This window comes from Melopsittacus undulatus, chromosome 8, assembly GCF_012275295.1.
Source record: "Melopsittacus undulatus isolate bMelUnd1 chromosome 8, bMelUnd1.mat.Z, whole genome shotgun sequence".
NCBI classification, from domain to species: Eukaryota; Metazoa; Chordata; class Aves; order Psittaciformes; family Psittaculidae; genus Melopsittacus; species Melopsittacus undulatus.
Genome location: NC_047534.1, coordinates 55347864 through 55360614, shown reverse-complemented (window position 1 = coordinate 55360614; position 12751 = coordinate 55347864). Strand labels below are relative to the sequence as shown.

Below are 12751 nucleotides of genomic sequence, written 5' to 3'. Positions count from 1 at the left end.
CTGTAAAGTGATGTTTTCTCCAGCTTGGAAAGGAGCTTTTGTTCATGCCCTGATACACTCCTTATTGAGATAAGGGGATGTTTTATAGTAAAAAACCCACTTATGTGAATTATTCAATTCCATCCCTTGCATTTTAAGTCCTCCTTAGGGAGACCCCTTTTAGAAATAGCTAAAGTAATGAAGTCTTTTCTAGCAAGGAAAAGAAAGTGTTAGCTAGCATCTTCCAGCTGAGTTCACTGTTTCCCCCAAAGAACAGAAGATGCTTTCTCATCAACAGGAGAGTTCTAGGGTTTGGGGTGGTGATGTTGAATTTTTGGCTTTGTATTTTTAAACACAGTAACCTAACTTCTTTATGTCCCTATAAAAACATTCTGTAACCCCTTCAGCCTGAACTACAACTCTTCTGCTCCAAAGTCCCCTACACTGCTGGGCTTTGCCAGTGATACGCTGGTTAGCCATGGTCACGTAGGGGAAAGAGAAGCACATCTGTTAGTATAACCTATTTGTACAGTCAAACACAACATGTCAGCATAGCAGCAATGGAACATTTCTCTTATTAATCAAAAAAGGGTTAAAAAGCCAATAATAGTTCAAATATTGCATACTTTAGTGAGAACACTTCTCTCCACAGGTTATCTTAATTATACCACGGTACCATTAGCAGTACTTTACTAGTGCATGCATCCAGATGATCACTATATTTGACTATTTCTATGCTTAAATGCACTTCAATAATTCAGGGCTGGAACAATCAGTATTGAATAACAATAATCAGCCACACAAGCTCCTCTAGCTCCTTCTTTTGTTTTCCCTTCCTCCATTTCTGCTTCCCCTTATTATTTTATACACTTAAATTCCATCTCCTTCACCTCACTCCTCCCTTCTGACTGGTCCCTCACCCTCAGCATTGGCACTACTGGGATTCTCCCTCTCTTTTTCCTTGCTGGTTCAAACCTGGGAAGTATGTTCTTTGATTAGTCAGTTGTTGGAGTTAAAATACGAGACACAAGGTATAACTAGACTATCATTGTGTGCATTTAAAACACACTTAAGGCAAAAGCTCTGATTCACTCTTCTACACCACAGTTTAAAACAGACGAAGAAGTAAATTTGTGCTTCCAGAGTTTCTTCACAGCCATCCCTGTGCTCAGGAGACAAAGTCACCTTCAGATACGGTTACATAAGTGATTACTGTGCAAACAAACACATCTTACTCATGTTTTCTTCATCGTCTATATCCATTGTGAAACACTTTTGCTGGTTTCTCGGCTGGCGGAGACTGCTTCTGTCTGGAAAAGAGAGAGTGGGATAATTCAGCGTTAAGGTACCAACAATGCAAAGTATTCAATCTCTCCTCAAAGCAGCAGCCTGGGCACTGGTTTTGCTTTGGGCTGCCCATGGGTTTTGTTCCCTTTTCACACAGTATTTCCCCAAAGTGCCTATTCTGCAGCTGAAACGCACTCTGCAGAATGGCAGATTTCACCAGGTTTGCAAGAATTTGGGGGTTTGTATGAGGAACTGCAACATTTATGATCTGAAAGAGTATGTGAACTACTTTTGCTCACTACTGTTTGTTTTTTGGGGGGTTAGACTCAAAATTAACATCCAATCCACTCTGCAGGTCACCACACAGACAATTCAAGCAGTCAGACCACTGCAGATGCAGCTTCTTACCCAGCACCAAACTGATGAATGTCTGGTTTGGTTAAATCCTAAGCCAAGATCCCCCCCTAAAACCAAGATGATCATCAATGACTGAAAGATGTGACCCCATAGCAAGCAGAACGTGTATTTCATTGCTTTTCTTGCAGTACACCCATCCCTAGACCCACTGTCACTGGGGCTGGTACATCAACGCAAGTACCCAAGTGCCAGCAATAACTGATGACCAACAGGAAGAAGGGATGAGTGAGAGAACTGGGAAAGGAAGAGAGTTATTTTCCAGAGAAAGTCATAAGAAACAGCTACAGCTTGAAGACAATGATTTCACAGAGGATGTGGGAGGAAAGCAGGACAGGATGCACTTGACTTTGATTTCTGTGGAGTGCTACACAAATAAAGAGCTAGAGACAATGAGTTGTTGAGATTTCCTCAGCCCAAGCTGGAGGCTTTGGAAAGAAGACCCCACCTGAGAAGGTCTGAGCCATTGTGCTAGTGCATGCTCTCAACGTGAGCACAATACATGCAGGAGTACCTATGCCACTAGTCAGTGCAACAGCTCAAGGCAGGATGGCAGGATCACAGCCCTGTCTGATCTAGGTCCCCATCACACCTGGAAGTACTTCAAATGTCACAATCCATTCCATTTGTTTCCCCAATACATCATTTTTTAAGGCCAACACATGCCATGGTTTCACTGCAGCAGCACTGGCTTGGGCATCTCTCACCCCTGGTTGCTGTCCTGGCTAAAGCAGATGGAGAAGGGAAAGGCAAATCAGCTTTTTTCCCTTAAAGAGATTAGAAATTCAAGCAGAACTTTTACTAACCAGGCTACTTTCATTTGCTCTATAAAAGCTGCTTAAATTTGCTTTGCTATCCCCATAGAGAAAGCTGAGTCTGATCCTAATTAACTCATACTATCAGTTAAGTCTATGACTTTGGGCATACTAATACTATCATCCACCAGATTATGATGTGTATCATGGACAGTATTATGCACACTTCGGTGTAGCAGCGAAGAGGAAACATTCCTCTACAGAAACAGAAGCAGCAGCACCCATCCTGTATAGATGCACAGCTCAGACACCACCAGCACCAGTCAACAGGTGTGCCAAAGAGGTATAAAAATGGTGCCTACAAAAAGGTGACCTCTTTTGTGGCCTACAAAACCCAAAGTTTATGCATTTCCATGAAACCACTGGGATTTTATTGCATTGTATGCATACATATTTCATAGTAAGCATGGACCAACGAGGCATTTTGGAACCAGAATCAAACTCCAACATCTCCATAGTGTTACCAGCCTGCTGTACACAGTGCTGAATTTAGGAAAGGGATGCTCACTAGTTTGCAAACAACCCCTGCTAGTACCATATACTGTCCACCATCTAAACTATATGTCCTTACTAACCACATCTGAGGCTTCAAACCACACAACTGAAGCAAGTATGAAGGCTTAATACACTTTCCCTTGAACAGATCAGCAAAGACAACAAAACCAAAGTGATGAATAAGAACCTTTTTAACTATTCACTGCCACCAAAGCATACTTATTGTTTAAAATGCAAGCACTGCACGTATGTGTGAAAAAAGGTGGGATGCTTCTATAAGTACTGCACTCAAAAAGATGTTCTGTTTGCCAAGCGTGTGAGTTCAGGGTAAGTTAATGGGCTCTTGTAAGGTAGGCTCAGACCTGGCTTTATTTTCCCATTCGTTTTAGCCTTGGTGACTATTTCTGCAGCACAGTATGAAGAGACCTTTTCCTTCCTGAAGTACTAGAGCTGCATTGCCACATTTGCCCTGCATAGCATCAGCACAACTCTGGTGTAACCAGAGGAAATGAGCAGACTGTAATCAACAGGGCTTGTAAATAATTATCACTTTATGTACCCATCAAACTGGCCCCAATGACTTCTGCAGCATCACTGTGCTCATGGGCAGAAGGCTTGGACAATGATGAGTTACTACAGAGCAGAGAACACAGGAACAGTGCTCAGCTGCCCAGACTCAGAGAGGAACCCTCCTGAGGAGCTGGGTTCTGAGGAGGGGTTCAGCATCACCTCCCCACATCTGACCATCCTGTCTCTCCTGCATAGAGGAAAAGCATAAAAAAGCTAAAGGCATAGGTAAAGAGGAATGCCAGTTGCATCACTATGTGTATAAGTTAATGGAGACTGTTTGTGGCATTACTGAAACTCATGAGACAGAATTTATACTTTTTATTATTATTATCTTAAATAAATATGCTAAACAGACTCGGGAGCATCAGTTAACATAGCCCAGAAGAAGGACAGTTGACAGAAGAGCTATAAGATATGTAAGAGATATGATGTGAGAGTAATAAGCGATGCAAGCAAATAACACCAAGCTGTCTGACCACATTTCCTAATGATGTGTCCTTTCACAGTTTAACCATATGTGCTTAAGAGTGAGTCTGGATTTATTCTTTGTATATAATGAATGAACACATTTTTCCTAATCCTTTCCTTATATAGAAATACACTTGAGAGCAGCCAGCAGTGCTCAGCACCTTCCTCTAGCACCCAGCACTGCAACAGCCCATCACCTCCCATGTTGCTCTGCTTGCTGACCTGCTCTCTTGCAGGAGACACCTAGCACAGACCCCAGACTACTAAGCCCATATGTTCCAGTGCTTTGGTTCTTCAGGTGTTGTCATCTAAGCACCAAAACTCACCCTGCATAGAGCAGGAAGGGTTCCACCTATGTGGAACCTATGCCACCTATGTGATCCCACCACATTTCAACTCCACAACATGCATTCCCACTGCTAACATCACCCACCTTCCCAGGCAAGGAAGAGCTAGAAAAAGAGCTACTAAGATATGTGTCATATTTTAGTATACTAACAGATATGGACTCCTTGTGCATGGGCTCTACAAGCATCCAGAGACTCCTCCCTTTGCTTCACTATAAGTGCATCACTACAGCAAGATAACTGCATACATTTTAGAGAAGCACCACCTCGCTGATTTCCATTACAATTAACGTCTAAAAACAACCCCCTTCAACTTTTAAATGGATGAATTAGATACACTTATTCATGAAATCCAAGTAACACCTGCTTTTCCTAGCAAAAAGCATCTAAACAGTACATGTAACATGCAGGACACAGTACTTGACTGGGGCAGAGAACTTCCCAGCACTTTTTGTACACATAGTTATTAGGAGATTAATCTTCCAAACTTGCTCCCAACATGGTCCATAGCTACACTTGTTCCTTGGGAGCACAGCCCAGCTCCTCCTGGCTCCATCCTCCTGCAGGCACTTGTAGGGAGCCATCAGGTCCCCCCTGAGCCTTCTCTTCTCCAGACTGAACCCCCCAGGTCCCTCAGCTGTTCCCCATCACACTGTGCTCCAGGCCCTGCACCAGCTCCATTGCCCTTCTCTGGTCCCTCTCCAGCACCTCAATGTCTCTCAGGTTTCAACTGTTCTATGCTGGTGTAGCAGAGGGAACTTTTGCCTCTAACACAGAGCAACAAACCGAAGTCCACCTGATGGCTCAACCTTCTCACTGAAGCCAAGGGATTCTGCAGAGCACCACACTCTGCAGCCTCAGACTGCAACAGTGGCTGGTTTATTTCCCCAAGAAACTAACTGAAAGATGTTTAACTAGCTGTTCTCTATAGCAAGGATGTGCTACGTGAGTACAAGACAGAGAAAACTTGAGTTTCTTTTGCTTAAATATTCTGTGTATTCAATGGAAGAAAAAGAAGTTGTAAAAGGCTCTTAACAGATGCTATGGTTTATCCTCATCGTTATGGAAAAACTAGATTACCTTGAATGGAAAACAGCAACCACCCAATGTTTTATGTTAACAGAGAATGGCACATATGAAGAAAAATACAGCCTGACAGATGAGTCAAAACTCAGAAGAGAATAGAAGTCAGAAAGCCGCAGCTCTATACTTCATACGTGTTAAAAGTGCTCTCCTTCCAAACTCTGAAAGCTAATAAAAGGAAACGGTGGGAGATGCTGAAGGATCCTGCTCAAAATACTTCTTATAAACCCAAACTAAAGTTGCACTTGGCAACGACAGGTCCAGACCTCCCCTGCCTACGTTACAACCCCCTGCCCATCCCCTGTCTGAGCACACAGCAATTCCAACTCTACCTTTGCGCTCTGCTTGGCGTCTTCTCCTCCTGCGCCTGCAGCGCTGCCGGAGCGCGCTGGAGAGGGTCCCCATGCTGAGTGCTGCAGCTAAAGGAGGTGCCATGAGCAGCCCTGCAGTCACCCCAGCACCCCTCAAGAGGCAAATGCCTCTGTGTTGCCTTGAGATCCCTTCACCCAGCTGAGGCCAGTTGCTCCCAGCACAGGATGCTCCAATGAATGAAAGCTGCAGCTCATCCCTACCCACCACAAGAGGCACATGTGACAATTAACCCTTCCGTAAGTCAAAGGGGCATGAAGGGCAGTGCTCTTAGAAGAACAATAGCAAAGACATCCTCACTGCTCAGTGTGAAAAGGCAAATTCCTCTTTATCTTGTTATTAAAACAGGAGGGCAACTCTTTGGTGAGGCTTCAGCCTTATGCGCATCTCAGAAACAAACAGAGATGTAACTAAGGGGAAGTTTGCACATCCCGATGCATGAAACCAAACGCCTTCAGTGACCTTGGGAATTCTTCCTCTTCAGGCAGTTTCAAACACTGCCTGAAGAGCAGGAATAGAAACCTATGGAAATCCTAAAGAGCAATGTTTTAGTCACACGTTTTCCAGATGAGGGTTTGTATGCTGGGTCTGAACAAGAGACTTCCCAATGCCAACGTTAACTGTGGCATCTTCCAGCCTTCTTAGAAACAAAAAAGCAACATGCAACATTATGGGATAATGTGATATTATGATAATGTGGATTATATGGAGGGTGAGTATATCTACACAGCCTGGAAGGAAAGGCACCACTGGTAGAGAGGAAAAGGTGGAAAACACTCTTTAGGAGAACTCATTTTGCTCCTTGGAGCAAACAGCACGATCTGTAGAAGGCAAGGCAGCAGCCTATGATCCTATGATTGCTTCAAGTTCCGTGTACTGCAGCAATGCTGAAGCTAAACTACAGCAACCACCACAAGGGTTACAGGCTAATTCCAGCCTCAGCACTGCTCAGCACAGCAAACCTCAGAACCCAAAGCTGCTGGCTGCACACCAGGCACCCCAGGAGCCCCATACCCTGTGCCTCTGCCTGCAGGGCCACTCCTCGGGTGGTAAAACCCACTCCAACAGCACCATCTACTGCCACAGGACCTAAAGAAGTGATTTGACACCTCTTGCTCCCCTGATCCAGTGCAGAGCCCAGCTCCAATTAGAAATAACTTCCAGTGTTTGCAGTGGTATTCTACAGTAAACTGGCTTGTAATGTAGATCTATTATGGAGTTTTATTGGGGCCAATCTGCAGGCAGAAGGGGAAGTTGTGTTTTGTAACAGAGTGAGCTATTTCAACAGTATTTTCCTGTTTTCAAACTGGACTGATCCACTGATGGGATTCAGTGACAACCACAACAGTTTTATATGAGTAATAAAGCTTAAAAGAGCTCTTTAAATGCATTCAGACAAATGCCCCTGCTCCAAGTCCTGATCTGAATGTAGCAATCAGAACACAAAGAATCTCAGGATAAGACCTTTGCTTACCTTTTTAACTGTTAGAGACACATGCTGATCCTGCAACCTGGAAAAAGAGGAAACACAGGATTTGTTTCTTTTCCACATTTAAGTGCATGACAAATGGCAACTCAAACCATAAAAGGGACACACGGCTGATTCCGTATGAATGAATAGTACATAATGCACATACACAGCTCCCAGAGCCACCTCCCCTGTAATCCCAGCAAAGGGAGAGGAAGAAACAATCCTGGGCATTCCTGGTTGGGAAAATAAACAGTAATAAAACCAAACTAATCAAGACTGGAGATACTTGCGGCCAGGAGAAACACCCCATAGGTACAAGGAGCTGTTGAGTAGAACACCATGTGCGACTTCGGCACCTTCTAGCAGTAAAGATCAGCAAAAACTATGGTCAATAACAGCTTAAGACTAAAATCAGCTTCGTGTTAGCACAGGCAACGTATCCTGCAGGGAAAACACCACCTTCCAGTACAACCCATTTTCCAAACACCAGTTTCTTGATGCTGCTGCAACCAGTGATGGCAAAACTGGAAGATCCCACAGGTACCAGCAGTGGGGTGGGAAAGAAGCAGCAGATGTAGGGTAAGGAGGATACAGGATAACAGGAAGGACTAATAATACAAGAAATTGTCTTTTATTTCCATGAATACACATAGAGTGCCCAGCTGTTCCAACAGGAGCAGATGGCTTTATTTTTATAGATAACCTCCTAATGATAAGAAAATACATGACTTCATCAGTGTGAAGATCACACTGTTCTAAACTGGTCCAGCAAATCTCAGGAGCTGCTCCCAAAGGAACAGGCTGTTTCAGTCAAGCAGCTACAACCTGCAGAGAAACACACAGCGTCACAGCTGATCTGAGTGCAGGCATCACCTGTACCTGGAAAGGATTTGGGTATTTGCACCTCGAGAAGACACAGATCCTCTGCTGTGGCACTGCCCACAAGAGGGTGCTGGCACCCTACAGAACCTTCACTGTACGTGAGTTACACAGCACAGCCTGGGGCAATGCAAACCGATGGAGGCATTAAGAGTGCCTGCAACTGCACTGGGGAACTTAGGCAAGAAGAGATCTGACAAGGTATTTGAATACCATATACTAGAAGATTCTGCTGTGCTCTGGGGAGACCCCCCCTGCAGCCCTGATCCAGCTCTGGGGCAGCAGCACGAGAGGGACATGGAACAGGGGAGACTGAGCTGAGCTCTTAGGCAGAAGCTGTTCCCTGTGAGGGTGCTGAGGCGCTGGCACAGGGTGCCCAGAGAAGCTGTGGCTGCCCCATCCCTGGCAGTGCTCAAGGCCAGGTTGGACACAGGGGCTTGGAGCAGCTGCTCCAGTGGAAGGTGTCCCTGCCTGTGGCAGGGGTTGGAGCTGGAGGAGCTCTAAGGTCCCTTCCAACCCAAACCAATTTGGGATTCTATGACAGTTGTATTCATGCAGTCTCAGGGTTGTTTTTTTTTCCAAAGACATTTCAATTTCCCAACATTTCACGGTTGCATTTTCCAATAATCCTGAAAAACATGCCAATAATAATTTGGGTTTAGCATGAAGTAGTGAAAATACCTAGAAAGCTCAACACAGCATCAACTGCGCTCAGCTTCCCATGCTGCAGTGAACTACACTCAAGCCCACCAAATGGCAAGACTGTATTTACAGCATGATGATTTACCATTTCCTCTATTTTTTCCCAACCTAGCAGCCTATATCCACTAAAACCTCTTCCAAACCCTCGGAATATAAGCTATAAATGATGTTGACATGGAATTCCCACATTTGTGGCAGCAAAACCAGAAAAAGATTAAAGAGTTTTTGATGATTCCCTTTCTACATGAGCATTGCTTTAAATAAAGCCATAATTAAACCTGAGGTGACAAACTGCTAGTAGTTTTTAACCAGGGTTTTATGCTATTATAACATCTATCTGCTTCACAAACTGTTATTCCTTCTATGATCCCAGTCAGTCATTCCCTGAGTTTCAAACAAACATACATGAGACGTGGAACTTAAACCGAGTTTACTGTAACTAAGTACAAAAAGCCTTTATATATTGACAGCTGTGGGCAGTTTTACAGGGTAAGAAGCAGCCCACAGGCATGAGGCGTAAGGAACAGTTTTGAAGTCCAGCTTAAAAACATATCCATAGGGAAAACCCAGACGTTTCTCCTCTAACTCCTTCTTTTCTAGCTGGCAAACTGCAGCAGTCCAACACCAAGAGCTGGGTACTGCTACTTTCTGCATGGCACAGCCATGCTGAACCTTAAGACACCACATTCCTTCTCAGCATCAGGAAAGAAGATGCTTTATGTTTTCTTGCTTAGAAAACCACTTCTATTTTAACCTCCATCACACTGGGCTTTTGCAGCAGGCAGGGCAATGCAGGCAGATGCCAGCTCAGAGCTCCAAGGGTGCTCATTCAGCAGAGGATGGCTCTGGCCCCAGCTCTTGTGGCTCACACCAATGTCAGCAGCAGAGAAGGCCTCTGTGAGGCAGGCTCCAGCCCAGAGCCTGTGGTCTGGCACTAACCCCTTCACTAGCAAGCATGGACTGACAAAGCTCAAGGACTGGGAGCAGTAAAGATGGGGGGAGAGGAAAAATGAGACTCAGAACACCTTAAACCAGGGAAGATGCTAAACTGGAATGAAAGAGAAATGCCACTATGCTACAAAAGGCAGTAATGAACCTCTCATCTCCAGCACATCCCACCTGGAGGCAGATGGGTAATTCAAGGCTTGCACAAGTCATAAATGCTTCCCTTTGACAGGCCAAGGGGAATGGCTTGAACCTGCCAGAACAGGGGAGACTGAGCTGAGCTCTTAGGCAGAAGCTGTTCCCTGTGAGGGTGCTGAGGCGCTGGCACAGGGTGCCCAGAGAAGCTGTGGCTGCCCCATCCCTGGCAGTGTTCAAGGCCAGGTTGGACACAGGGGCTTGGAGCAGCTGCTCCAGTGGAAGGGGTCCCTGCCCATGGCAAGGGCTGGAGCTGGATGAGCTTTAAGGTCCTTCCCAACCCAAACCATTCCTTGGTTCTATGATTGTATAGCTTAACATTAGAGTGCAGAAATCAATGTTTGGTAAAACAGTGCAAAATAATTATCATCGAGTTTAACAGTGTTCCAAACTGTGAGATTGCACCCTGCCTTAAGGATGTATGAGCATCTTCTCTAGCCTTTACTATGGGAAGTCACTTCTCAGACTTTACTGCTTCATGACCTCTGAAACAACACACTTCATTCAGACATTGTTAAACACATGATGCCAGGGACAAGAGCAAAGTGCTGCTGGCAGCTCCCTCCAGCCTCCTGGACCAGCCATGAGCAAAGGTGGGATGCAGCGTGCTCACTATGGGAGAAACCAGGGATACCTGACAGAGGTCAAATGACACAAAGAAGATTAACCCCCCTCCTTCCAACAAGATCTAAGGGGCACAGGCATGCTGCTCCCCCATACACAAATGACTGCAGGAAAAAGCATCTTACGTAGCCCAGCCAATAAACTGCATTAGTTTTATCAGTGGAGGATTAGAAGGCAACTTGATTGCAGTTTATAGCACCCCTAAGAAGACAGAACAGGAGAAGAGGGTGTTGCAGCTTCAACAGAAAGAGTACACTGACATAACACATACAGGCTGGAAAGAGGGCTTAACACAGATACTGTTTGTGCACATTGTGGGCTTAGCCTTTGAGCTGAATGCCGATGCTAACCATGAGCCTGCAGCTCCCCAACAGCTCCCCCCCCACCAGGAGAAGCAGCATGAAACTGAATCCACTGTGCACAAAAAGCCAGGAAGCACAAATTAAACCAGGAAACAAAAGCTCCGGGTTGTGTGCATGTACCAAAAGCCAGGGCATCCAACAGCAGCAGCCACCCTACCCCCCCAGAGAGACTGTGCTCACTGCCCACGCATGCTATAGTATGATGATGATGATTATTACTACCCTTGTTATTCAAATAAATGTTATGTATTTAACATTAGGAGGGTTTCAAAGCTCCTTAATCCTCTGGCTTTACCTTGCACATGACAGGAACTCCATGCACAGGGAAGTTAAGAGCCTGTGGGAGAAAAATGAGTCACGTTGTTTTCCCAAACAAAGGCTCAGGGTGTGAGTAGCTGAAATCAGGCTTCCGGGTCGGTTGTTTTCTCCCTGCTTCCCTATTTGTACATACAGGCCCATGTTGTGCTCCAGGCTGAGCTGGAGACTGCAGGAGAGTGATGCAGGCACAGAGCCCCAAGGGAGCTGGGAAGGGAAGAGCTGCCAAAGGCTGCACAGAGCTGTAACTTGTATCCTCCCCCTTGCACACAGGATCACTCCCATCCCAGCACACACCAGTCCCTCCCAACATCCCAGTCCAGCTGCAGCTCTCCTCAAAGCCCAGCCTTGGGGCTCAGCCACAAGCAAGGACTCTGACCTACCTGCAGGTACGTGGTGGTCCTTGCAAGGAAAAGGGCATCACACAAACTGCCTCAATGCAGCAAGGAGCCAAGAGACCTCTGTCTGCATCTTACACTGGGTTTACTTCCCCACAGAGACCTGCTCTCAGGCCACCACAGCAGGCATAGCAGCCTTGGCAAGCTGAACTGAAAGCACCCTGTGCTTGTCACTCAAGTCTCACCAACAGCCTGCATTCCCATGGTGGGATTCTGGATGTGTGCATCACTGCAACGCTTCTGGGAGAACCAGCTGCTGGACTTCTAAGAACACGAAAGCATCACCTTTCACTTCTGAAATCCCATTTCTGCTTTTCTCCCACTATAAATACGATGAACTTCATCATATGGAGCAGATGAGCTTCAAGTTAACTCTTGAGAGGGCTCCATTCTCTGTCAGTCCTCTGGATCCAGCAGTTGCAGCTGGCTGTTTGGGCTCTCTCTAACCCGAGCCTGATTCAAACCTGAAACAACTACTTCCAGAGCAGTTGTGTTATTCAATATCAAATATCTGCATGTTAGAAAAAAAACCCACCACCAACCACACTTATGGTGTAAAATCTGACTTTCATCACCACTCTGGTGTGTGGGCAGAGTGTTTGCCATCACAGAACATTAGACATTTTACAGCCACGTTGTTGCAGAAATGGTACTTACCACCTTCTTACTCAAGAAATTGTAATACATCCCTGAGTCTCACAAGGGAAACACCCAGTAGAGACTGGATAGGGCAGGAAAGAAGGAGGATGCTGGCATGCCCCAAGCTCTGCTCAGTGTGGCGTGTCCTGAACAACCCCTTGGCTTGCATTACCTGCATACAGGAAAAGGTTGGAAAAGGTCTTTATGTCCTGATCCCTGAGCATAAGCCACAGCTGAGGGCAACTGGACCAGAACTTGTGAACGTATCAGGACAGTGACTTGAGACTGCAGAAGATGAATTTGATTCAGTGCTCCATAGGCTGAGTTGTCAGCAGGTAACTCATACACTCATCTTCATTTGTCTTTCTGAGTTTAGATAAATACCTTTTCAGAT

The 12751-nt window shown here is 45.5% G+C and overlaps 1 protein-coding gene across 2 annotated transcripts in view; it reads right to left on the bottom strand.

The window, feature by feature from the left end:
* Positions 1-12751, bottom strand: part of ADARB1 (adenosine deaminase RNA specific B1) — a 58957-nt gene that overhangs the window by 32950 nt on the left and 13256 nt on the right. For both annotated transcript variants that reach the window (XM_034065523.1, XM_034065524.1), the window contains exons 2-3: positions 7302-7338; positions 1215-1289 (exon numbers count right to left, since the gene is read on the bottom strand). In XM_034065523.1, coding sequence (XP_033921414.1) covers positions 1215-1242 — 28 coding nt within the window. In that variant the 5' untranslated portion in view covers positions 1243-1289; positions 7302-7338. The remainder of the gene's footprint in view (positions 1-1214; positions 1290-7301; positions 7339-12751) is intronic.